Below are 26,290 nucleotides of genomic sequence, written 5' to 3' on the forward strand. Positions count from 1 at the left end.
GGTCTTCCTGACTCCAGGCCTGGTGCTTTATCCACTTTGCCACCTACCTGCTCCCACAGGTATAAACTCCAAAGAAGTCAAAGATAAAGGGAAAGGGCCCAAATGAACAAAAATGTTAATAACAGCACTTTTTGTTATGGCAAAGAACTACATAGTGAGGGCCTGTCAATTGGATTTTATGAGCAAATTACTGTATATGAATATTAAAGAATAGTATTGTGCCCTGAAAAACAGGAACAGAATCAGAGAACCCTGGAAAGATTTAAATAAACTGATACAGAGTGAGCAGAACCAGGAGAACAATTTATGCAGTGACTAGAATTGAAATGTTTTCAGAACATTCTAGTGAACTAGTTCAAACTATAGCTGATCTTTTAAGCTTTCTAAAAGCACTGACCTAAAACATACCTGGAATAACTATTCTGTGAGCCAAATCTGAACAGGACCTGTATTTCATTCCCTTGGAATGTTGCTGCCCATACATTCCTACATAAAGAATAGTAAAAAAAAAAAGAGAAGAGTTGTTCTTACTTTTTGTTCATCATTTGAATGTTTGTTTGCTTGGGGGTTGGAGGGAGGGGGTTGGTTTTTTGTTGTTGTTTTTTTTTTAAAGATTTCTCTGTTTGCTGTTAGCATTAGCTGAAAATTAGTTCCAGGAAATGACCTGGTAAATATTGACTGGGCTCACTCTGATTTCCAAAGGCTGTTTTCTCAGTAAGTAGAAGAAAATGCAGACCTGAAGCCCTGGGTAGACTCTTTGGAATAGTCCTGTAAGTACAACTTTACCTTGGAAACCTTAAATGAATATGTTTGGGTGATGTTATCTTGATTTCTCTTTCTCAGACAAGTTGAATTTGGAAGTCTCTGAGGTAAGAATGTAGTTTTTCCACATTCTGAAATGGGAAAATCTCTCACCATGGTCTATAGCTTTTAATACAGTATCTGAGAGGGTGGGAAGCAAAATTAACCTACTCCTTGCAGTTTAGGACTAAGGGCTAGAAAAAGAAAAAAAAAGTGTGTTGTTCTGAAAAACTGTGTTGCATAATGAATAGAAAGCTGGCCTCAGAGCCCCAAAGATCTGGGGTCAAGTCCTGCCTTAGCCATTTAATGATTGTGTGACCTTGGACAAATCACTTAACCTCTCAGAGATCTAGACGACTCTCTAAGACTATAAGTTGCAGAGAAAAGTGCCAACTAGAATTAATAAAGAGACTTTCTCCATTTGGGAGTTCCCTATGTCAGCGAAATCACAGATCCAGTTCTTATCATGTTCTTCTCAAGAAATTGGTCTTAAATATTTGGGCATGCCAAAGCATTCTTTGATGAATGGAGTTTTCCATTTTTTTTTAGGTATTTTCCTAAGAAATTCCCTATCAATGAGCAATAAGTCAAATGAAATAAAACTTCAGCCAAAGAAAGATGAACTTTATGTTTACCATAGACTAGACAGAAAAACCACTATTTTCTGAAGACATTTTGAGCCCTTTTCCAGCCTTTTTTTTCCCACTATTTTTCTCTTTTTTTTCTGGACTGGTGATTTTTGTAACATTGATAGCTTCTCAGCAAGGAAACTCTGTTTTCCCAATTCAGATCTGCAAACATTCTACAGCTTACTGTCTTAGATACTGAAAGGTTAAGCAACTCATTCAGGGTCACAAGGCCAGTCTGTGCCAGAGGCTGGACATAATCTCAAGTCATTCTGACTCTGAGATCAGCTTTTATCCACCACATTGTGCTGGCTCTCATTGCACCTTATTGTGATCTTTAAACATGAAACATGACATCACAAGGTAGTGGCTTTAAGAACCTTCAAACATGAGTCCAACTCCTTCATTTTAGAAATAAAGAAACTGAGGAGCAGACAAATTAACTACCTTACCTAAAACCACACTGGTAGACAAGTAGCTGAGCCAGAAACAAAGAATCACAAATTTAGATTTTATAGGGACCTCAGATTCCATCCAGTCCAACTCATATCTAACCAAGAATCCTCCTTCTGACCTTCCCAACAACTGGTAATCCAGTCTTCCCTTGAAAATGAGGGACAACCAACTCCCTCCCAAGGCAGTGCATTCCAATTCATAATTGCTCTATTTCTTAGGAAAGTTTCCCTAACATTGAACCTAAATCGGCCCTCTCTGCAACTCTTCCCTATAACTCCTATTTCTGCCCTCTGGGAGCAGTAAACAAGTCTAATCTCCTATCAACTTTGAAGTACTTTGTAAACTTGAAGACAGCTATCACTTTTATCACTCCTCATTCATGAGTGCCAAAAATGAGTTTATGTTTAAATTGTCATTTTTAATTCAAACTGGCCAGTAATCAGACATATAGAGTCTATGTACACTTTCTTGGTGATATTTTCCTTGCAATCACATATTGCTTTTATTATTATTTGATATGTTTTACAAAAATATGCAAATAAATATGTATAAACAAGATATGTGTGGGGTAAACTGAAGAAAATCTCAAAGAGAAGGCTTTGTGATTAAACAGGACTGGGAAGGCTTCTTGCAGAAGATGAGACTTTATTTGAGGTTTGAAGAAAGCCAGGGAAGCCAGGAGACAGAGATGAGGAAGGAGACATTTCAAGGCATGAAGGACAGCCAGTAAAAATGCCTGGACTTGAGAGATGGAATGTTGTATATGAGGAACAGCAAGGAGGGCAGGGACACTGGAATGTACAGCCAAAATGTAGAATTTTTAATGTAATCTTAGAGGAAATAAGGAGCCACTGGAGTTCATTAAATTGGAGGGGAAGGTGGGGAAGGTGAGGAGTGACATGGTCAGACTTGCACCTTAGGAAGATCAATTTAACAACTGAGTGGAGGACAGGGTAGAGTGGGGAGAGACTTGAGAAAGGAAAACCAACCAGAATACTATGGCAACAATAAAGGTGTGAAGTGATGAGGGCCTGTACTAGGGTAGTGGCAATATCAGAGGAGAAAAGAGGACATATATGAGAAATGCTGTAACAGTACGATCAATAACACTTGTCAATAGATTGAATATGGGGGGTAATAGAGAGTAAGGAGTTGAGGATGGCATCTAAGTCAGGAGCTTAGGTGACTGAAAGGAAGCTAGAACCTTTGACAGTAATAGGAGAGTTTAGAAGAGGGGAGAGTTTTGGGGGAAAGACATTGAGTTTAGTTTTGTATGCAGACATATCTCGTTTTATTGTGCTTTATTGAGCTTTGCAGATATTGCAGGGTTCTTTTTTTACAAATTGAAGATCTGTGGAAACCTTGCATCGAGCAAATCTATCCACACCATTTTTGCAACAGCATGTGCTCACATCATGTCTCTATGTCACATTTTGGTAATTCTCACAATATTTCAGATTTTTTCATTATTATTACGTCTGTTATGGTAATCTGTGATTAGTGATCTTTCATGTTACTATTGTAATTGTTCAGGGTACCACAAACTGTGTCCATATAGGATGACAAACTTAATATATGTTGTGTGTGTTCTGACTGCTTCACTGCCATTCCCATCTGCCTCTCTTTCCTTGGGTGTCTCTATTCTCTGAGACACAATAATATTAAAATTAGACCAATTAATAACCCTACAATAGCTTCTAAGTGTTCAAGTGAAAGGAAAAGTCAATCAATGTGGCAAACTTTATTGTCTTATTTTAAGAAATTGCCCATTACCCCAACCTTCAGCAAGCACCACCTTAATCGGTCAGTAGCCATCAACATCGAGGCAAGACCCTCCACCAGCAAAAAAAGATCATGACTCCCTAAAGGCTCAAGTGATGATTAGTATTTTTTATCAATAAAGTATTTTTAAATTAAGGTACATAATTGTTTTTTAAGATGTAATACTATTACATACTTAATAGACTACAATATAGTGTAAACATCACTTTTATATGCATTGGGAAACCAAAAACTGAATGTGACTTACTTTATTGTAATGGTCTGGAACGAAGTGCGCAAAATCTCTGAGGTATGCCTATATGTTGAGTTTGAGGTATCTATAGAAAATCCAGTTTAAGATGTCCAATAAATAGTTGGAAATGTGGGACTGAAGATCAAGAGAAAAGTTAAGGCTAGACAAATGGATCTGAGAATCTTCTACATAGAGATTGGATCCATGAGGATTGATGAAATCACCAAGAGACAGTATAGATGGAGAAAAGGGCCCCGGACAGAGCCTTAGCAATCACTCAAAGTTAGTGGGCATGGCCTGGATGAATATCCATCAAAGGAGACTGAGAAGGAGCAGTGTGGAGAGGAAGTTGTTTGTTACTTAATATAGCTTGGTCCTACAGGGTGATCTTAATGGAAACTGTGATTCTGGGCCTAGAGATTTATCATAGTTTGAAGATGAAATTCTTTCCAGCTGGTTTTACACAGACATCTGCTGAAAGGGGCGAGACATTAGCTCCACAAAAATGGCACATGCCTTCTCTACCTCTAGAGGGAAAGCCAATAAATAAGAAAAGTTAATTCATCAGAAACTCAAGCAGAAAAGCAAAATTCAAGGTACATAGCAAATGACTACCACATATAAATATTACAGCATTGGAGTTTTCTGAACCAATTTCAAGATCAGTGGTACAATACAATGATACATAATTGTTCTCCACAAAAGGGAAGGTAGCATTAGATTATGGAGGACTTTGAATGTCAGTCTAAACTTTACTCAATAGAGAACCATTAAAGCTTTTTGAAAAGCTATCTCTGGGCAGCTAGGTGGTGCAGTAGATAGAGCACCGGCCCTGTATTCAGGAGGACCTGAGTTTAAATCTGGCCTCAGACACATAACACTTACTAGCTGTGGACCCTGGGCAAGTCACTTAACCCCCATTGCTCAACCAAAAAAAAAAAGGGTATCACTAACCAATAGTACCTGGATGGACATTTCTCTTCTTCACTTAATTTATTGACTATTGGTCATTTTTAATAAATACTTCACAGTACATCAAATAGGCTGGAAACTGATAAATTTTGCCATTGTTTATGCCTTTATTCTCAAGGCTGATGGTAATTTTGGACATATTTTGGTGACTTAAAACACACTTACAAAAATAGTTAAATACACCATTATGGTAAAAACAGAAGGATTATCACAAATAGTATGTTCTCATTAGTTTATTTCATGGATATTAGTAGTTAATAGATATTAGATATGATATGTATATTTATAGATTCTAATCCGATACTTGTGGACAGAGATAAACAAATGACAGGAATAAAAGTTCCACGTGTCTGAGTGAAACCTCTTGTATTAAAATCTAAGAAGAAAACTCTGCAGGAGAAGTTGATTAGCCAGAGCAGCTGAAAGTGAAATTAAGCTTCAAACAGGCTGCGAAGCAACCACCGGGGCAACAAGGATGGGTACAGCACCAACAGGCTGGTTCTGCGACAGCTGCTAGGATGGTGGCTACATCACAGTGGTTGTGGCAAAGAGAGAAGCCTCTAAGCCTTTAGTAGGCATTGTGAGTTCTGAGGCTAGAGTCTGAGCAGCTCAGGTACAGGCTAACAGGCGAGCCTCCACTCTATAAAATAGGGAACTTGGTGGAAGGAGGGAGGGAAAGGAGGAGCTGTGTGACTCAAATGGACTGACTTTGCTGGAATTGATTGCTCTTTGGGATCAATAAAAGGGTAGTGAAGGCTTAACTCCTTCCCCTATGTCTGTCTGTCATAAGAACTTTCTACACAATTTTCTTTCTCTACTTCTTTAAGGTGTTTCTAATTCCTGATTTCTGTCTCCTATTGTCATAGTTAGATAAATATGACCCATAACTGATAGACATGATTCAGGGCTCATCTCTATTTATTATTTATATGCAGTGAGAGAAATGGAAGACACCGGCATATAGCCTGGTATACTCAGGACTGAATAGGTCACAGGTTTGAGCTTCTGACCAAAATGCTAGGATTTTCTTCCCAAGCTAGGAGTTGAGTTGATTGAGTCGAGAATGTTCTAATTTTTTTTTATTTGAATAAATAGCAAAAATAAACAAACCACTTGACTTAGGACCATGCACTTCTAGGCTAATGAAGCAATTGGTTAGTCAGAATGAGGTGGCTCAGACTAAGTATCTCAGGGAGGCTTCTGTTCCATAAAGAGAAGGACAGAATAGAGGTGTAGACCAAGAAAAAGTCACACCTGTTAAGACCCTCAGTAGGAGGAGAAAGTTGTGGTCTAGAAAGAATTTGACTAGCCCATATTCCTGATGAGAGAGGGGAATGGGGGAGGGGTGGTAAGAAGAGTAAGAAGACTGAAGACTCTTGCTTTCATTTTCTCTTCCTACCCTAAATCTCCAAACCTTGCAGTAGTAGTAGTGGTAGTAGTAGTAGTAGTAGTAGTAGTAGTAGTAGTAGTAGTAGTAGTAGTAGTAGTAGTAGTAGTTGTGATGGTTGTGGTGGTGGTAGTGGTGGTGGTGGTGGTGGTGGTGGTGGTGGTAGTAGTAGCAGTAGTAGTAGTAGTAGTAGTGGTAGTAGTAGTAGCAGTACTAGTTAACATTTATATAACACTTACTATGTGCACTCTGCTAAGAATTTTGCAATTATTATCTCATTTGACCTTGTAGAGAGCAACAACACATATTGGTTACATACATATTCATATGCATGTTGTCATATCACACATAAGGCTTTATATTAACACTACCAGCAAGATTGTCCACTTACATGGGGGAAGAAAAACCAACTCATGAGTGAAATGCAGCACCAAGTACTGAAAACAATAATTTATAAATAAATGGTCTGATCAGGGGAGAGGACTATCACCTAGTCAATAAATCAATGAATCAATAAACATTCATTAAGCACTTACTATGTTCCCGGCACTGTGCTAAGCACTAGGAATACAAAAAGAATCAAAAGACAGTCCCTGTCCTCAGTCCTAGATGCTATGTCTCTCTTAAAACAGGCAAAAAAATTGTATTAGCTCTTTTTGTTGGCATATCACACTTTTGATCCATATTAACTTTTTATCCACTAAATTTCCACTGCCCCACTCAGCAACCCTGGAAGCCCTGACCAATCTGGAAGTCCTCCAGGTACAGGGTCTAGGAACCAGCTAGAACTCAGGGTCAGGCCCCAGGATACACCAGAACCTATAGGACCATCCTCCAAGGCTGCTGGCCAGAATTACTGTCTTTTCAGGATCCCAATCATTGGTAAAAGAGCAGTCATAGCTCCATCCATTCCTCTAGTCATCTCAATCACCAGAAAATGGGAATACTCAGTGAGACCTATGGGGACGATTCTATCTGAACTGACCTGTCTTAACCAGTTAGCACTTGATTCTATTCACTTGTAATGCGGGGACCAGCCAGACCCATGTATCTCCCCCTACCTGGCCTTCGTATGCCTAGAAGAATTTAGCAAATACCCCATAGCGCTAGCCAGATTATGTGAAACCCCAAACTGTGTCAATCTCTTGAACTTTGCTGAACTTGCCCTATAATAATATCCTGAGAAGGCTGGACTGCTCCCTATCTGGCTGGTCTGATATCAGGGCTCCTTATCAAAGAGCAATCTCCATATGACCATGGCCAAAGCCACTGTTTCTGTTCAGATCCTCACCTGGTGTTGGGTACGCTACAACCTACCAGAATTTGGGGGAGGGTGACTCACCCCCAGAACTGACTCCTGTACACCTAACCTCACTAAAGTTTCACAACCAGATGAGGGACAAACACCTTTAGATTTTCCTCCAGCCATTGACCATGGGCTATCTCAGCCTAACAGCACAGGACTCTGTCTGACATTCCTGACAACACCAGTAGGTGTCATAAATTGCTCAGGCACTGGATGGCTCCAGATGAAGATATATGCCCCCAGTGGTCAAACTTTGACTGAGTCAGAAGACTTCAACACCACAGCAGCCACCTGGATAAACCCAGCCCCAGTAGCAGCTCCAGAAGGAACATGGTAGGCTCATGAATCACTAGTTCCCCAGTACCTTATCCACACCTGTGCTCTAACACTTTTCTTGCTTAACTTGACACGCACCCTAGCCACCATGGGGGTGGACCTCCCCTTCTGCAAGGTTACACCAACAACACCCATCAGCAGACCCCTTGGCCATTTTACACCATGACTAGAAGGCAATGGAACATATCCTAATTTGACTAGGGGTTCCTTAGTGGACTTGTAACCTGGGAAAATGCGGAAGAAAATGTTTATAGGAAGCGGAAAGATGAACAGATGACTATTGTAGAACAACAGAAGACTCAGATTAAAGACACTGACAGAGAACTTGACAAATTGGCTGAAGGATAACATACCTTGGGAGCTATAGTGATGGACCATCTGCTAGCTTTTGGCTACCTTTTAGCAAGCCAGGGAGGAATCTGTGGTTTCATAAACTCCCGGTGCATGTGGATTGAATCCTCAGGAGAAACAGCCTTCATCTCAGACCATAGAAGAAGCAGAGTAAGGACTGTTGTTGCCATTGTCACAGAGATCAAGAACATCTCATCAGGGTCTATGAGTGTTTTTACTGATCTTTTGTCCTGGATTTTTCTAGGCAAATGGGCAGGATTCCTTTGGGGTTATAGCGATTATTATGCTTACTGTGATTTTGCTGAGATTATTCCATAAGCCCTGTAATGTATGCTTGTGGTCAGGGGACTAAGGGATAGATTGTGTTAAAATTGCATCTTGTTCTGGTTGCCCTAACCACCACCACCCACCCTCTTCTAGTCAATGTAGCAAGTTTATAAGTAGTCAGTATAAAGTAACAGTGGCAGGAAGTAAAATTGCAAAGGGCAGCCTAGAAGTCACGTACAGACCTTCCAAAAGGTCAAAGTAGCATAATTTGCAAAATGTGTCATATATTAACCAAAAATCACATCCTGAGACTATGCACTAAATCAGGGGAAACCATCAAGACCTTGCTTGCAGGGACTTTTGGTCCTATGATATGTAAACCTCAGATAACCTCCATCTGCAGTAAGACTAGCAGAACACCAATGATGCTGATCATTTTGATATGATTTGGATTTTAAAATTTTACTGACAACTTTGAGATGATTTAAATATATTAAGTATTAATCTGTCCCTCACCAAAACTCTATAAAAATGAGACTCCAACTCCAGCCTCACCACCAGCACTCTACTATCTCCATTTGGGTCCATTCAGCTGAGTGCTCCCAACTTTAATCCACGGTTACATGAGTTATTCTCTGTGACTTTCCCCCTTCCCATTTTCTAGCCCATGCTACTTGTCTTACTCCATCATCTCATCCTCTCACCATATTATTTGCCTCTGTATTCCCCTCCCTTTTGCAGTTTGTCTCTGTATTTTCTGTGCCACTTACCCTTATTCCACATACTTATTAAAGTGTGATTGCAGCCTCACTTCCTTGTGCTTCCTCACTGCTGTCATGGTCTTACCCAGAGAATATCCAAAGAACTAGGAATGTCTGCCCCATTTCATAAGCGCATAAGTTAATTAGCAATTCAGACACTCAGTGGAGCATGGAGAGTGCACAGGAACTATCATAAGATCACATCGGCAAGCGTTTCTATAGTACTTTCTTCACAAAATCCTATGAGGAGAGAGGGGGGAGGAGAAGGAAGAAGAAGAAGAATAGAAGAAGAAGAAGAAGAAGAAGAAGAAGAGAAGAAGAAGAAGAAGAAGAAGAAGAAGAAGAAGAAGAAGCAGGAGGAGGAGGAGAAAAGGAAGAAGAGGAGGAAGAGGAAGAAGAAGAAGAAAGAAAGAAAGAAAGAAGAAAGAAAGAAAGAAAGAAAGAGAAAGAAAGAAAAGAAAGAAGAAGAAGAAGAAGAAAGAAAGAAAGAAAGAAAGAAAGAAAGAAAGAAAGAAAGAAAGAAAGAAAGAAAGAAAGAAAGAAAAACAAGGTAGTCTCTGGGCAGCTAAGTGGTGCACGGAATTGAACTCCAGGCCTGGAGTCAGGAAGATTCATCTTCCTGGGTTCAAATCTGGCCTCAGACACTAACTAGCTATGCAACCCTGGGCAAGACACCTAACTCCGTTTGCCTCAGTTTCCTCATTTGTAAAATTATTTGCAGAAGGAAATTACAAACCATTCCAGTATCTTGGCCAAGAAAACTCCAAATGAGGTCACAAACAACTGAAATGACTGAATAACAACAAGACAATCTCTAATTTCAAGGAGTTTATATTCTTAGAGGAGAAGACAACACATAAAGGTAAGCTGAAAATCACTAGTATAGCTGGAGGAGAAAGAGTACGCACTTCACAGATGAGGAAACTGAAGCTGAACAGAGAGGGGACATGATTTGCCAAAGGCTACATGGACCCTGAAAGGTGCTACGTCTTAATGCTCTCTCCTAATGGGAGAGATAACATGTATGTAAATGGCTGCAATAGAAAGCAACATATGATAGGTAAATACTATTTGAGCAGTTATGAACAAAAGCAATAGGAGCTGAGTTAGCTTTGGCTTTAGTGAGAGAGCATTTCTGGGTAGTGTGATCATGGAGGGCTTTGTGAGGCAAGTAGCAGTAGAAATGGTCTTTGAAGGATAGGAAGGCTTTCTTTAGATAGAAGGAGGCATGGCAGGAGAGCATTTCAGATAGGAAAAACAGTAGGAGCAAAGCCTCAAGAATGGGGAAACATGCAAGGTATGCTGAGGGGAATGAATATCTGAATTTGGCAAGCTCAAACTAAGATCATACTGAGGAAAATACAGAAACTAAGGATGGAAAGTTGGTTGAGGCCTGACTTTGGAGGGCCTTATGCATTAGAAGCTTGGATTTCATTGTATAGCAAAGGGGAGTCACTGAAATTTTTAGAAGAAGGCATTATTAACTTGAATACTCTCCATTATTTTTAGAACTACGACCCTTGGATATGGAGTCTACTTACATGTGGATGCTGGTGGCTGGGATTCTAGTTGTTGGCCACTGTCAGCCTCTTCCTGACTGTAAGGGAAATAATAAGACAGAGATCTACTTACAGGATGAAACTCACTCAGAAACATCCCTACCATGCCATAAAATCTCCACTGGCAATACCAATTTTGCCCTACACTTATACAAAGAACTAACTTCGGCAGCCCCCAGTGACAACATTTTCTTCTCCCCCGTGAGCATCTCCATGGCTCTGGCCATGTTGTCCCTTGGGACCCAACCTACAATTCGAACTCAGATACTAGAGGGGTTGGGCTTCAACCTCACAGAGACACCTGAGTCTGAGATCTACAAGAGTTTCCAGCATCTCATCCATAAGCTAAACCTGAGCAGCAAAAAACATGAACTGAAAATAGGAAGTTTCATGATCCTGGACAAGCAGTTAAAACCACTTCAGGAATGGCATAGCATCAAGGAGTTGTATGAAGCCACAACACTTTCCATCAACTTCACTAATTTTTTCTCGACTAGGAGACAGATTAGCAAATACATAGAGAACCAAACCTATGGGAAAATTAGAGAATTTCTTCAAGATTTCAATCAAGACACTGTGATGGTACTTGTGAATTCCATATTTTTTAAAGGTGTGTATTTTTATTTAAATAGATCCCTGATCCATAGAGTCATAGGACCTCAGCCTTGGAAAGATCTAAGAGAACATCCAATGAAACCTGTGCTTGATAGGTGAATCTGTTTCTATCTCCTTCCAGGTGATGACCATTTTGGTCTTGTTTCCCATGCATCCCACTGCCATCAGATGAGGCAGGGAAAATATCTTATATAAGTAGGCAGCTGTGATAATGGAATGGAAAGAGTGCTAGACTTGGAGTTGGGAAAACTGGGTTTGAATCCCATTTCCAACATTTCCTCATATGTTAGTTATTCATGTTCTCTAAAGGAAGCAAAGATGTTCCTTTGGGCCAAAATGAACCCAGTCACTTGATGGGAACTTGGAGCCCCATCTAAGGTTTTGAGACCTTTAAAAGACAATGTCTCTTTCAACACTTGCAAATGTCTTGGGCTCACTTCATTTCACATAAAATAATAGAGTCCAGAGTTGTTTAGGACCTCAGAGATTCATCTCAGCAAGATCAACCACAACTGAACAAATCTGAAGAAGAGACCCTTCCCCCTCACCTTCTATGGTGACCTGGATTTGTGCAGATAGGCAGAAATCTTAGTCATTTCCCCGCTTGAAAAAAAAAACCACAATTACGGAATGTTTTAAATAGTATGGTTTAGAGCTAGAAGGGACTTTGGAAATCATCAAGTACAAGTTTGTCATCGTACAGTTGGGGAAGCTGGGACCTGGAACATGGCATGGTGGAAAGGGCCTTGGATCTTGAGCCAGAGAGGCCTGGGTTCAAATTCATTCTTTGCTAATTACTAGCCGAGTGACTATAGCCAAGTCATTTAACTTCTCTGGACTATAATTTCCTTATCAATAAATGAGGAGATTGGATGAGTTTATCACTAAAGTTTCTAAAGCTAATGATCATTATGATGTTTTTCTAATTAGCTCCTAAAATTAAGATAGCCAACTATTTGTGAAAGGGAATAAATTCATTTCCTGAGAATACTGGGAAGATAGAAAGAGGACAAGTTGCAAAGCGCTTTGAAAGCCAAACAAGATTTTATGTTTGACACTGGAGGTAATAGGAAACCACTGAACTTTACTTAGTAGAGGAGGAGTCCCTTTCTGGTCAGGTGGGAACTTGAGGAAAATCACTTTGGTAGCTGAGTGGAGGCTGGATTGGAATGGGGAGAGGCTTGAGGTAAGGCAACCAACCAGAAGCTTTTGCATTAGACCAGGTGTGAGGTGAAGAGGGCCTATAGAAGGGTGGTCATTGTGTGAATGGTGATAAAGGGACATATTGAGAGATATTGTGAAGATAAGGGGTTTGAGAGAAGCCATTCCACCCAACAAAGGTCTCCTGACCTGGCCTCTTCCCTCTTGCAGGGGTCAGAGGGATTCTATTCTATTGGGTACCAGTCTCTTCCCACTTGCAAGGGAACCCAATTTCTTTTTAATCATCCCTTCCTGCAAACATAGGATAAAGAGACACTATTCTTTCCTGATTCCTCCAGCTATCTCCAGGCTTGGCCTGCCTGCAAGTATAGGACACAAATACTATTCCATCAGCTCTCACCACTGGTCTCACCTGAGCTGCCTAACATCTTGAGAGGACACCATCCTGAGGCCCAACCCCTAGTGATGCCGATAATCCTCCTGAACATATTTCTCAATGATTAACAGACTTCCACCTTGTCATGCATTGCCCACTCCAGTGATCCTAACCCTTCATATTATACAAACTCCATTCTCCATCTTCCACTACCTGCCTTCTTATTTCTATCCTCCTCATCCCAAACCCCACAATGTCCCACTATAAATCTACCCACTCCTTCCACTGTTCTCTCTGAAATACACACCCAGTAGCTAATGTATTTGTTTCAATCTTAAATATTTTCTTTTCCCAATCCCTTAATCTTTCAGCTGTCCCTGAGACCTAGCTTCCTCTTGATGACACAGCTTCCTTGGCCACCCTTTCCAACAGTGGTTGCACTTTCACTCATTTCCTCATTGGTCAAGCATGGTAAGGTCACCTTATTCACTCCCAGGCACTCCTTGCTCACCATTACAACTTCCAGGCACTCTACCTCCTTTACTCAGTAGTCTCTCCTCTTTTGAAGTTGACTCAATCCATGTCTTCCATTCAATCAAAATTCTAGTAGCTGTTGTCTACCAACCTTCAAAACATATTGCTTCTTTCCTTAGTGAGTTCAGTATCTAGCTCACAGTCTTTCTCTCCTTCTGAAATCCTGCCCTCAAGCTAGGGGATTTCAATATAATTACATATGGATGCTCCTTCAAGGGTCATAACCTTCCAGTTCCTCAACTTGCTCATTTCTCATGACCTACTCTTATACCCCATCACAACTACACACAAAGATGGTCAGAGCTTTGATCTTGCCATCACTCATAAATACTCCACTTTCATGCTGATAAACTCTGAAATTCCTTTATTTGATCACAATTTTTTGTCACTCTATTTCTGTCTGTGTCTTACAACCACAAACCATGTGCTTCATCTTCACTGTGACCTCCAATCCTTCAACCTCTCAGTTCTTTCCCAGGCCATCACTCCTGCATTGACTACACTCTCCTCCTTTTCCAATTGTCCCCTTAGTAAAGCAGTTCAACTCTCCATCGTCTTCTCTTGAATCCCTTGCCCCCTTAACCCATCACCAATCTTGCCCTGCCAACTCTCAGCTCTGGAACACCCCAACCATCAGCTGCCTTCATTCCTCTCCCAGCCTCTGATCTTATCATTCAACCCAAAATTCTCTCCCCAAAGGTACCAGTGATCTCTTAATTGCCCAATCTAATGGCCTTTTCCCAATCTTCATTTTCTTGACTTCTATTCAGCTTTTGGCACTGTCACCCTCCTCCTTGATACTCTGTCTCTCTCATTTTTCATTACACTACTCTCCTGGTATTCCTCCATCTTATCTAACCATTCATTCTGAGTCTCCTTTGCTGAATCTTTGTCCAAGTCATACCTATTAACCATGAGTGCCCTTCAGTGGTCACTTGGTCATCTCTTCAGCTCCCATAGATCCAGTTATTATCTATCTAATGATGATTCTCAAATCTACTTATCTTCCCCTAACCTCTTTTCTGACACTTCCACCAGCCTGATGCAGACCCCCATCACCTTACAAATGGAATATTGCTGTAGCTCTCTAATTGGTCCACTTCATCCTCCACTCAGCTGTCAAAGTGATCTTTCAAAAGCACAGATCTGACCATGCCTTTCTCCTGCTCAATAGGTGACTCCATAACACTCCCAACAGCAAATAAAAAGTCCTCTATTTGGCATTCAAAGCCCTTCATAAACTGTCCCCCTCCCACCTCTCTAGTTTTCTTACACTTACTCACCCCCAGGTACTTTTTGATCCAGTAACACTGACCTCCTTGTTGTTCCACAAACAAGATATTCCATCTCCTAACTCTGGGCATTTTCTCTGCCCAGCCCCCTTGCATCGTGTACTTTTTCTTGTTCTCCTCCTGGCCCCCTCTTTACAAAGACAAAGGTTGAGGGGGGGAATGAAATATGGTCAGCGATGGCAATTTCTATTCATCTCTTTATAATCAACCCCTCTAAAGTTGCTTGTGACTGTTCTCTTCTCAAGTCTATTCTCTCTCTGTCACTCTCCTTCCCTTTCCATTTGCCTGACTGTTTCCCCATTAACAGTAATAGACTTCTATACCAAACCCTCTGTGTGTGTGTGTGTGTGTGTGTGTGTGTGTGTGTGTGTGTGTGTGTGCGCGCGCGCGAGTGCGAGCAAATGCATTCCTCCTCTACCTGGTTCAGATAAAAGTGAAAGTCATGTAATGGTCACTCCTTCTATGCCTTCCTCCATATTTACATATTCTTTCTGTTTCATCTCATTTACTCATTTAGAGTAAGTACCCTTTATTCTTCATTTCTTTCCCTAGAATGTTCCTTTATTTTCTCTTTTTCTTTTCTTTCTTATAAGCAACAACATAAAGTAAACCTACACCATGTTTATCTTATTTCTCTCTGTGACCCACAAAGACATTAGAATTAAGATACACTTTCCTTCTCCCATATTAGAATATAAGCACTTTATCATCATTTAGTCCACTCCAATTGCTCCAATATATTTACCTTTCTAGATCTCTCTTGCATTCTCAGCTGTAGTATTTTCATCATTAATGCTTAAAAATCCTTTGTGCTATGAAAAATCCATTTTCCCCTGTAGAATTATACTTAGTTTTTCACAGTAAGTTATTCTTGGTTGTAAGTTTTTGTCTTTTGGAAAATCATGTTCCAGGATCTATTCTCCTCCATCTTAGTAGCTGACAGATCTTGTGTAATACCAACTGTGTATAGTTCTTTGTTACTTAGATTAATTCTTTCTAGCTTCCTCTAGTACTTTTTCCTTGATGTAGAAATTCCATATTTGAGATATAACATTACTGAGAGTTTGCATTTATAGTTCTTTCAGGAGTTGTATTACTGAATTATTTCCATTTGGCTTTGCCTTTTGGTTTTTAAATAGATCTGGGCAGTTTCTTTTTATGATTTCTTGAAACATAGTGCCCTTTTTTTTGTTTGGCCATTGTATTCAGGGACTCTGATGATTCCTAAATTATCTCTCCTCAATATTTTCCAAATCAGTTTTTTTATTGATAGGTTAATAATCAACCCCTCTTTTTTCAATCTTTTGATTTTGTTCTAAAATTTCTCATTGTCTCATGGAGTCATTGAATTCTGTTCTATTCAGTTTTTAAGGGGTCCACTGTTTGGTCAGTATTAATTACGCTTTCAGTTTCATTCTTCTTCTAGTTTTCTTCTTTCTCTTGAGCTCTAATTTCATGGATAATTTCCTTTTAGTCTCTTATTTTATTTCTTCCAGCCATTCTTGTAGTCTTCATGGCCAAACTTTTTTTTTTAATAGTTGTTATGAAGTTATTCTCTTCTTCTGAATTTACCTCTTGGGCCTCTTTTACTCCATAATCATTACCTTTGGTGTCTTCTTTTTATAAGTAAACCTAATTATATTTTCAAGTTCAGTTGCATTGGGATTTTATATCCTGCACCTATTCACCTAACATGGAGGTCTCTGGATCCCCTACCACGCACTTGGGTGTAGCCTCCTTTGATTAGTTGTCTGTATCTTTAAAACTGGCAAGACTAAGCCAGTCCTTCTGTTCTGACTGCTCTCTTTTTAGCCACTCTTACCTGCTATATCTAGAGGGTGAAGATCCCAGTTCACCCACAGGGTAAGTGCCATGAACTGAACTGAAAGGAGGACTTCCTTCTCCTTCTTCCTCTTTTACTCCAGCTCCAAGAAATGGGCCTGGGAATATTTGTTACTGCTCTGTATTGTTTGTCCTACTTAGTTTCAGGTGCTGGAGGTGATCCTCATGGGACCCAGGACTTTGAGCCACGATGACCTTGAAGCCTGTCTTCTCAGGGTACCTAGGACTAAAGCCGGAGGGAGGATTTTGGATTTAAAACTGGGAATGGGCTCTTTAGGATCTGAGCTACATTATGAACGTAATTCCTTCCCCTCCCCAGAGACTGAGGTGGTGCAAATAGGGATGGGAAGATTAGATTTCTGATGTGTTAGGAAAGCAAGTGCGTTTTTTTTGTTATTATACCCTTTGAAGTAAATATTTCTATGTAAAAGCTAATTTATCAGTAGTGAAATGGAACTGGGTCACAATGGACCTACACCCCTACACTTGGGGGAATACCATTAGTGGGGACTGAAGCAATTTTCAGAGAGCCTAGACACCCTTTGATACCTTAAGAGTACCAGAAAACCCCTGAGGAGGAGTAAAATCTAACCTGCTTGACCCTCCAAGCAATAGGGACCACCATACCAGTGTTATATGTAAGTTTAGTCCTAATTCCAAGTCCAAACCTCTACCTCAGGTTCCAGTCCCAAGCACCCTGGCTTCTCAGGGTTTCCATTCTGGGCTGGCTGGCTGCACTGTTCTGCCTGCAATCCTGGCTGCAAGGTCACCATGGCTCAAAATCCCAAGTCCTATAAGGATCACCTCTAGCACCCGAAACAAAGGAGGACAAACAACATAGAAAAGAAATAAGCACATTCCAGACCCGTTTCTTAGATCCAGGATAAAACAAGGAGCAAGGGGTGAAAGTCCTTCCCTTCCCACCTATTCAGTTCATGACACCCACTTTGTGGTTGAACTGGAATCTTCACCCTTTGGACACAACAAATAAGAGGGGCCAAAAAGAGAGTAGTTGAAAGCGTTATCAATTCAGTCTCACTGGTTTTAAAGACGCAAGACACCAATCAAAGGAGGTTACCCATACACACCTGGTAGAGGACCCAGAAGTCCCTATGTTAGGCAATCTAGATATGCTCCAAAAGCCCCTCAAAGGCAACTCCATATTAAGTGAACTGGGCACCCCCAGACAAGCTCAGGTTACAGTTGTTACACAGCGTTCTCATGTTCTTACTATTTTGTTATCTTTTGATTTGGTTAACTAATTTTCCTTCTACATCTACCATTTTGTTCTCCCATTCTGTCTTTCTCTGTTTCAGAGAATTTGCTTTTATGGATAGTGTCTGTCTTTTATTCTAAATTCCCTACCCTCTTGTTAGACTTACTGATTTCTTCCTTAAGAGCCTCTTTTATAATTTTACTTAATTCTTTGCTCCAGGTATTCTTTAGGTTTCTGGCATTGTTCCTGTGTCATTTCCAGGCGCTTTGTGGAACTCTGTAATATCTTCACCTTCCTCAAGTGATATTAACTCAATTTCCTTTGTTGTGAAATATTTGAGAAGTCTTTTAGAAAGGTTTGTTCATTTCTTTCTCATATAGCAATTATCTGTTTGATTTCTTGATGCTGGAAGTTCTAAAAGTTTTTGGTCTCAGAACCCCTTTATACTCTTAAAAATTACTGAGGACTTCCCTAAAGATCTTTTGTTTACATGGGTTATCTTTATCAATATTTATTGTATTACAAATTTAAATATTTTAGTATTATTATGAAAACAATTTTGACATCAAGGACCCCTTGAAAGTGTCTTGGGGATCTCTAGAGGACCCCAGATTACATTCTGAGAAAGACGACTTTATGCTCTCCTAAACGTAAATGTTCTTCTTGTCTTCAATCCTTTTATTTCTGTAGCTCCATTGCTATTACTTCTCTCCCCAGGCTCATGCTGTCTGACTGCTATAGGGAGACTGAGATGTCACTGTAGTTGAACTTACTCTCTGCCTTTCTCTGTCCAACTTGTCTGCAGCCTACCTTTGGAGGTCGGTGGATAAGAAGTTGGTGATGGTCCCTAGGACTCTGCTAGGAGAAAACTGAAAAGCTTTGCAAACAAGTCTCCTCTCTACCTTTCATTCCTCCTGCTGACTGCCTGCTTCCTTCTATGTAACATTGTGCTATACTTCCAAGCTCTTCTCTCCTTCATAATCTCTGACCCTTCCTACCAGGATCCACATTCCTGTACAGAAGGCTCCTTACCTTCCTCTCAATCATTAGGGCTGGTGTGAATAATGGGCCTTATTATCCAAGGAGCACAATCCCTTGGAATACTTTGAAGAGGTTAGCTGCAAATGTCTGCCAAAAATTGGAGATCTTAAAGATGACTTTGGGCTGTCCTGGGCCAGTGCCACCATGAGCCATGGTGCCAGGGGTAATGGTAATGGTTTTTTTTTCTGTAAGAATTACCTTGCAATGGGTTCTTTCAATTTTCTCTCATTCTCACTGTCAAATTTGCTCTCTTTGAGGTTGCTCCATTATGGCTTACTTGAGAGGAGAGGGAGGGAACTTTACCTTAGGTTGCTGCTCACTTTCCCATCTTCCCAGGATCCTCTGATACTTCAACTAAAAGAAATTCACCTACAACTTTTTAGAATCACATCCTATTGCCTTAAAGTATAACACATCCATATGGTACTTTCTAACCCCTTCAAGTAAAAAATAAAGTTGTCTTCTGTATCATGAAAGGTTAAACTAAAGAAAGCAGCATATGAAGAAGTACATAATGCCTAACAGACATAGAAATTAAGCAATATTCTACTTTCATAGAATTTGGTGATGGAAGAAGCCTTAGAGGTATTCTAATCCCAATCTCCTCAGTTTACAGGTGAGGAAACTAAGGCTGACCAAGAAGGTAATTGATCCCAGGTTGAAAAGTAAATAGAAAGAGCCAAGATTCAAATTCAGGTCCTTCCCCAGATCCAGTGCTCTTCCCACTATGCTTCCAGACCTCCCAATTTAGAACATCACAATGGGGAGCTGTAGAAACTACCTAACAGATCCAGATCACAAAAGTAGATAAAGAGGGGAAGGAATAAGCATTTATTAATTGCCTACTATATTCCAGGCATTGTGCTAAGTGCTTTTCAAATACTATTTCATTTGATCCTCACAACAACCGTGGGAAGTAGGTATGCTATTATTATCTCCATTTTACAGTTGAGGAAAAGGAGGCAAACAGATGTTAAATGACTTGTCACACAGCTAGTAAACTATAAATAAGGTACGTATAAAGGAGAAATGATTTTCAAGCTCCAGGCACTGTCCAAGATGTCTAAGGGAGCAACCTAGACATAGAGCATTTTTGCTGTGCTTTTCTGTCTGAAAGCTGAACTGTCCCCCCAAAATCATAGATTTAGAATTGGAAGATACTTAATGGTTCACCTATCGGACCTCTCATTTCAAAGTGAAGGACACTGAAATTCAACAAGGTTAGAAGACATGATCAGGTCTCAAAGGCAGTAAGTGGTGGAGCCAAGGTTTGAACCCAGCCACTCTGACCTTGCCCCTTCTAACTACAGAAAGGATGAAAGGAAAACAGTGATGAATACATGAATGTCAGGTAAAGAGCTGTCTTTGAATATAGCAGCTTGAATTTTACTTACTTACGGTTTCCCTATTTCTGTGTCATAAGCCAAATGGATGCACCCTTTCAAACACTATTGGATTAAGAAGCATCAGAGTTCTTCTGTCGATGAGAAGATCATTAGGCCCTCTATGATGCACCAAAAGGCACAACATCGGTTTTTGTATGATAAGGAGCTGGCCTGCATTGTACTCCAAATGGAATACACTGAGGACGTCCTCATCCTTCTCGTTCTGCCAGATGAAGGGAAAATGAGGCAAGTAGAAGATTCTCTGAAGCCAGAGACCCTGAAGAAATGGAACAAATTACTATTGCCCAGGTAAATTTGGAAGGGCCTATGGAGGTATCTTTTTTTTTCATTAAGTTATTTATTTTCAGTTTTCAACATTCGTGTCCACAAGATTTTGAGTTTTTGAGTTCCAAATTTTCCTACTCATCTCATCCCTCCCCACCACCGCAAGACAGCATGCATTCTGAATACCCCTTCCCCTAATCTGCTCTCCCTTCTGTCTCTCCCCCACTTCTCTTATCCCCTTCCCCTTCAATTTTCCTGTAGGGCAGGACAGATTTCTATACCACATTTCCTGTACATCTTATTTCCCAGCTGCATGTGAAAACAATTTTTTTTAACATTTGTTTGCAAAACTTTGGGTTCCAAATTTTCTCCCTTCCTCCCTCCCCACTCACCCTCATTGAGAAGGCAAGCAACTCAATACAGGTTATGCATGTGTAGTGATGCATAACACTTCCACAGCAGTCACATTGTGAAAAACTAGATATATTTCCCTTAATCCTATCCTGCCCCCCATTTATTCTGTTCTCTCTTTTGATCCTGTCCCTCCTTAGAAGTGTTTGCTTCTGATTACCCCCTCCCCCACCTATTGAGGTATCTTAGCTGGTAGCTAAGGATACAGGGCATATGGGGAAGAGTGATCTCTTTTGTTTCCCTATTGATTCTAACTTTCCCCAGTTACACAGTCTATTGAAAGAGGAAATAGCAGCTCTGTTTTGTTCTTGTTCACTTATATCAGACTCTGTGTAACCCTGTGGATCATACTCTCCATGGGGTTTTCTTGGCAAAGATATTGGAGTGGTTTGCCATTTCCTCCTCTGGTGGACTAAGGCAAACAGGTTAAGTGACTTGCTCAAGGTCCCACAGGTAGTAAATGTCTGAGGCCAATTTGAATTCAGGTCTTTCTGACTCCAGGCCCAGCACTCTATCCACTTAACCACCTACCTGTCTCCTAGGCAAACAGAGGTCAAGTGACTTGCCTAAGGTTACACAGCTAGTAAGTGTCTGAGGCTGCATTTGAACTCTGCTCTTCCTTCTCCAGGCCCGGTACTCTATCCACTGAGTCATCTAGCTGCAGCTCTGTTAGCCAGTTATTTAAGCAAAGGAAAACTATCTCTGGTAAATCACTTTCACAGACAGATATCCAACCACCACCAAAATTCCCTTTGTTTAATTACACTTTCTGAAATTATGAATTAAAAGACCGATACTAAGCAGAGCACAACTTTCTAAATAAAAGTACAAAGAAAATAAGATACTCTCACCCGCTCCCTCCTTTCTCTCTGCCTGGGAACTTCAGCCTTCCCTTTCAATCTTATGCAAATCTGGTCAAGCCAACATTTTCTCTGATACTTATCTCCTCTCAACTTAGCACCTACAATTCACAGAACCACAGAATTTTAGAGTGGGAAATAACCTCAGAGATCTGGTATTTATAGAGCTCTTGGGGGTTTACAAAGTGATTTCCATATGTTTTCTTACATGATCCCTCCAAGACCCCTGTGAAGTAGTGCTGTTATTCTCCCCATTGTACAGAGGAAAAAACTGAATCTCGGAGAGGTTCAGTGACTTATCCATGTCTGGAATAGGATTTGAACACGTCTTCCTGACGCCAAGCCCAACATTCAAACCACTACACCACCTCCCTGTCTCAGGAAAGAAATTTTAGAAATCATTCTTTGGCCCTGGATAAAGATGTGAGGTACGACCTTTGAGACCCCAGGCAGAGGTGAAATTACCTCAGAAAGGCAAGATAGTCAGCTGCCTAGGATAGAACACAGTGGAACGCAGGAGCATCAGAAGGGGCATGATTAAATATGCCTTTTAAAAAAATATGTGGATGTTGCTGCTGCCAGAAAAAATCTCACTCTATGGTACTTAGAGTATTTTATGGTACCTTAGGTATTTTATTTTCAGGTGTTACATCACAACATGGATCCCCTAGTGGACAATGACACATAAAAAAGAGCCATTTTCAAACCTCTTCTGTAGATCACCAAAGCCTTAACTTGGGCCCATCCTTAGCTTTTTTCTGGCCTATTTTCCCTAGCTAGGGGCCCTTCTGCACAGCACAGATATTGGGTTCTCATACATACTATGACAAGGCAGTGAAGTAAGGTTTTGTGGAGGAAAGGGATAAAGAAAAAATCCCTGTTAATTTCACATGGGTGTCTATTCTAGGCAACTAGGTGGCACAGGGGATAGAGGTCTGAGTCTAGGAACAGGAAGACCTGAGTTCAGATCTGACACGCAGACACTATTAGCTGTGTGACCCTGGGCAAGTCATTTAACCTCTGATTGCTTCAGTTTCCTCAACTGTAAAACTGGGATAACAATACCACCTAATTTATAGAGTTGTTCTAAGGATCAAATGAGATAATATTTGTGAAAAGTTCTCTTGGCACAGTGCCTGACACCTAGTAGAAATCGTATAAATGCTCATTACCTTCCTTTCCCTTCCCATCCCCTATTCTAGAAGCTCAGTTACGGGATTGTGAGGGAGGCTTAAGTTATTTCAAGAAGTGGTATGTAGGCTGTAGAAGGCTCCTTGGCTAGTTGCTTCCTTTTGGTTGGAACCCACCCTCAAGAGGGTGGCACCTCTCTTTCCCAATACTTCACTGAAAGGATCACTTTCAAAAATCATCTCCCTTAGCTCAAAAGACGAAGGGGGAAGGGTGGGAGGAAATGGAGAAGAAAGGGAAGAACAGTATTGGAACAATATGACTAATCAAACAGGACTTGTTTCTTTCTCTTTCTCTTTTTTATTTATGAAGTCTACTAAATTTACATTTGCCAAAGTTTTCAATTTCTGGGGCATACAGCCTGGAAAAAATACTTTCCAAAATGGGTTTTTCCAGTATATTCACTCCAGAAGTCAATCTATCCAACATCACTGAACAACCACACCTGGCAGTCTCAAAGGTAAGGTAGTAAATGTGAGTAGTTTCTTCTCTGCTTTCATCTTTCAAATGAAAGACTGGCTCTCCTCTATCATATTCCCCTCATTGGACTCTGTGCCCTCCTACCACAGCCGTGGCGATTCCCATTGTTCTGCTCAACAGCACGAAATAAAATACTATCTACAAGCTCCATCACAAGAGTGACTTTTGTTTCTTGAATTCTTTCTTCTTGTGGGATCCCAAAGCTTTTGTTGTAATATCCTGGAGGAGACCAAGGGGGATTCCTAATCTTCACTTTGGATTTAGTGTTTAGATAGCAAAACTTTGTTCCAAAGTTTACTTTCTGCCCATACGGCCTTAGGAAAGTCACTTCTGTTCTCTGGACCTCAGTTTCCCCAACTGTAAAATAAAAAGATAAGATCTTTAAGGTCTCTTTCAGCTCTGAATCCTATGACCTATACCATTAATTCAGCTATTCTTCAGTCATTCATAGGATCATAACCCTTTCAAGAGGGAAGTAATCTTAGAAACCAAGATAATTCAACACTTGCATTTTACAGAAAAGGAAACTGAGGTTAAGAACATTTGCCCCGTTCACATTGCTATTAAGTGTCAGCACTGAGATTTGGCCCCATAGCTTCAAAATCCAAGTCTAGTCCTCTTTTCATCAGGCCATGCTGCCTCATTTATTCATGTTTATTCCTTCTAGAAAGGCTGGGTGGTCCATAGCAATTAAAATTTTAAATGTAATGCAATAATTCAGTTCAACCAACATTTGTTGAGCATCTTTTATTTTATTTTTAAATTCATTTTGCTTTATTTTCAGTTCCAAATTCTCCCTCTACCCCTTTCCCCTCCCTCACTCATTGAGAAGGCAAGAAACATAAAACCCATTACAAATATGTATAGACATATTGAGTATCTATGAAATCAAAGGGAAGAGGGAAGAGACAGTTTCCAATTTACCCTCTAAAAACTATCTTGAGAAATTATCTTGTCAGAGAATTTGGATTTCAGTTTTAATCACGTTAATTTTTTTTTAGTGAAAAAGACCTTTGAGGTCATCTAGTCCAACTCCCTAATTATAGAGATGAAGAAATTAAAGTTTATACATAGAAGTGAGGTGACTTGCCCAAGTGAGGTGACATGTGCCTGGAGGCCACATGTAGCCCTCTAGGTCCTCAAATGAGATCCTTTGACTGAATCCAAACTTCACAGAACAAATCCCCTTAATAAAAGGATTTGTTCTGTAAACTTGGACTCAGTCAAAAGGCTGCACCCAAGGACCTAGGCCACACATGGCCATGAGGCCACAGGTTCCCCACCCTTGGCCCAGACCATTTTCCACTTCATCCTGCATGATCCAGAGCTATTAACTCTAAATTATGCTATCTCAAGAATCTGTCTTGGAACATTGAACTTCCAATACAGAATTCTTAGGGAATATTCCTTGACATAACTGAAGAATTATAGACCCGGGGAGAATCTCAAAGCTATCTAATACAAACACTACCCAAAAACATGAACCCTGATTACAATATCCTCAAACCAATGATTTCTGAGGGCTCTGCTCAGAAACCTCCCAGGTCAAGGAAGACTGAGTAACTGGGCAGAGCTCCAGTATTAATTTATATCTAAGATCAGTTATATACAAGAGGCCAATGACAGCTTAACTACTTAGTGACAAGTGACTGTGTCCCATAGAATAAAGCAGGTATAACAATACAGTAGGGAATAGAAAGGCAGACACTAGAGATAATTCTCAGTTGGACCGGGCCTGAAAACTGGTTCTCTTCCTTTATGAATTACAGGATTTAAAGCTAAAGGAACTCTGCTTATTATCTAGTACAACCTTCTCACTTTAAAAGTAAGGAGACTAAGGCTCATTGGTTAAATGACTTACCCAAGGATGCAATTCCCAAGTAGTATGCAGCAAAATTAGGGTTCATAATCAGGTCCTCTGACTCTAAATATAATCTTCGTTCTCCTATAACATCCTGCTTCAAGGAATGGGAGAAACAAAATCAGATTTCCCTGCTGTATTTCCAAAAGTAAAAAATAGTCAGGCTGCTTCTAGAATAATAAAAAAAAAAAAAGATGTCAATACCACTCTAATTTAATAAAGATCCATAGACTTCAAGTATGCATTTCTTTCCTTGTCTGTATGTACTATATCCATAATGAAATGCGTGCCCTACTGAGATAATTAGGATATCGTGTCTGAGATCCAGCTAATTCTTCACTGCTTTTATCTAACTTCTAAAGTATTACTTCTCTGAAGTCCAGGGCAATCTAAACCTTGTATCTTCCATGGCCACTGGCAAGGTTCTATGGACACAATAGGCACTTGGTGAATGTTTCTTCTTATCACAATCCTAACATTTATAGGACAATGTAATGTAAAGACAGTTGGACTGGAAGATAGGAAACTTCTAAGTCCAAGTCCTCATTTGGGCCTTGGTTTCCTCATCCATAAAATGAGAAAATTGGACTAAAAAGTCTCCAAAGAATCTTCCAGCTCTAAGTCCTCCTATCATGACTTTATATCATTCCACAGGCCAAGAATTTAATTTTTTCTCCTATATCCCATCTCCTCCAACCCATAGTTGCTACATCAAGTTACAGTGGACATGAATGAGAAAGGCACCAAGGCTGCAGCCACCTCCATCCTCCTATCCCAGCCTGAGACCCCGAGCCAAGCATCTCCACTGACTGTTCATTTTGACAGGCCCTTCCTACTACTGATTTGGGAAGTGTCTGCCCAGAGTTTGCTTTTCCTTGGAAAAATTATAACCCCAACTGCAAGTTAA

The 26,290-nt window shown here is 40.3% G+C and overlaps 1 protein-coding gene across 2 annotated transcripts; it reads left to right on the top strand.

Annotated features, from left to right (window-relative positions):
- Window positions 1-597: 597 nt before the first annotated feature.
- LOC144455961 (serpin A11-like) lies at window positions 598-26,290 on the top strand. Of its 2 annotated transcripts, none has more exons than XM_078150430.1 (5): window positions 598-770; window positions 10,787-11,446; window positions 20,337-20,607; window positions 23,355-23,502; window positions 26,087-26,290. In XM_078150430.1, the coding sequence occupies exons 2-5, from the start codon at window positions 10,804-10,806 to the stop codon at window positions 26,288-26,290; spliced, it is 1,266 nt and encodes a 421-aa protein (XP_078006556.1). In that variant the 5' UTR covers window positions 598-770; window positions 10,787-10,803. The 2 variants fall into 2 exon arrangements, with proteins under 2 accessions (XP_078006556.1, XP_078006557.1); XM_078150431.1 differs by lacking the exon at window positions 598-770 and adding an exon at window positions 786-869.

Source organism: Phascolarctos cinereus, unplaced genomic scaffold (genome assembly GCF_003287225.1).
Source record: "Phascolarctos cinereus isolate Bilbo 61053 unplaced genomic scaffold, phaCin_HiC Scaffold_2;HRSCAF=192, whole genome shotgun sequence".
Classification (NCBI taxonomy): Eukaryota; Metazoa; Chordata; class Mammalia; order Diprotodontia; family Phascolarctidae; genus Phascolarctos; species Phascolarctos cinereus.

Excerpts from the sequence above, each read along its gene's own strand:
- LOC144455961 (XM_078150430.1), top strand. The coding sequence starts at position 10,804 with ATGGAGTCTACTTACATGTGGATGCTGGTGGCTGGGATTCTAGTTGTT. Across the intron at positions 20,608-23,354 it reads AACAAATTACTATTGCCCAG|TCTACTAAATTTACATTTGC; the intron begins GTAAATTTGGAA and ends TTATTTATGAAG. Across the intron at positions 23,503-26,086 it reads CACACCTGGCAGTCTCAAAG|TTGCTACATCAAGTTACAGT; the intron begins GTAAGGTAGTAA and ends TCCAACCCATAG.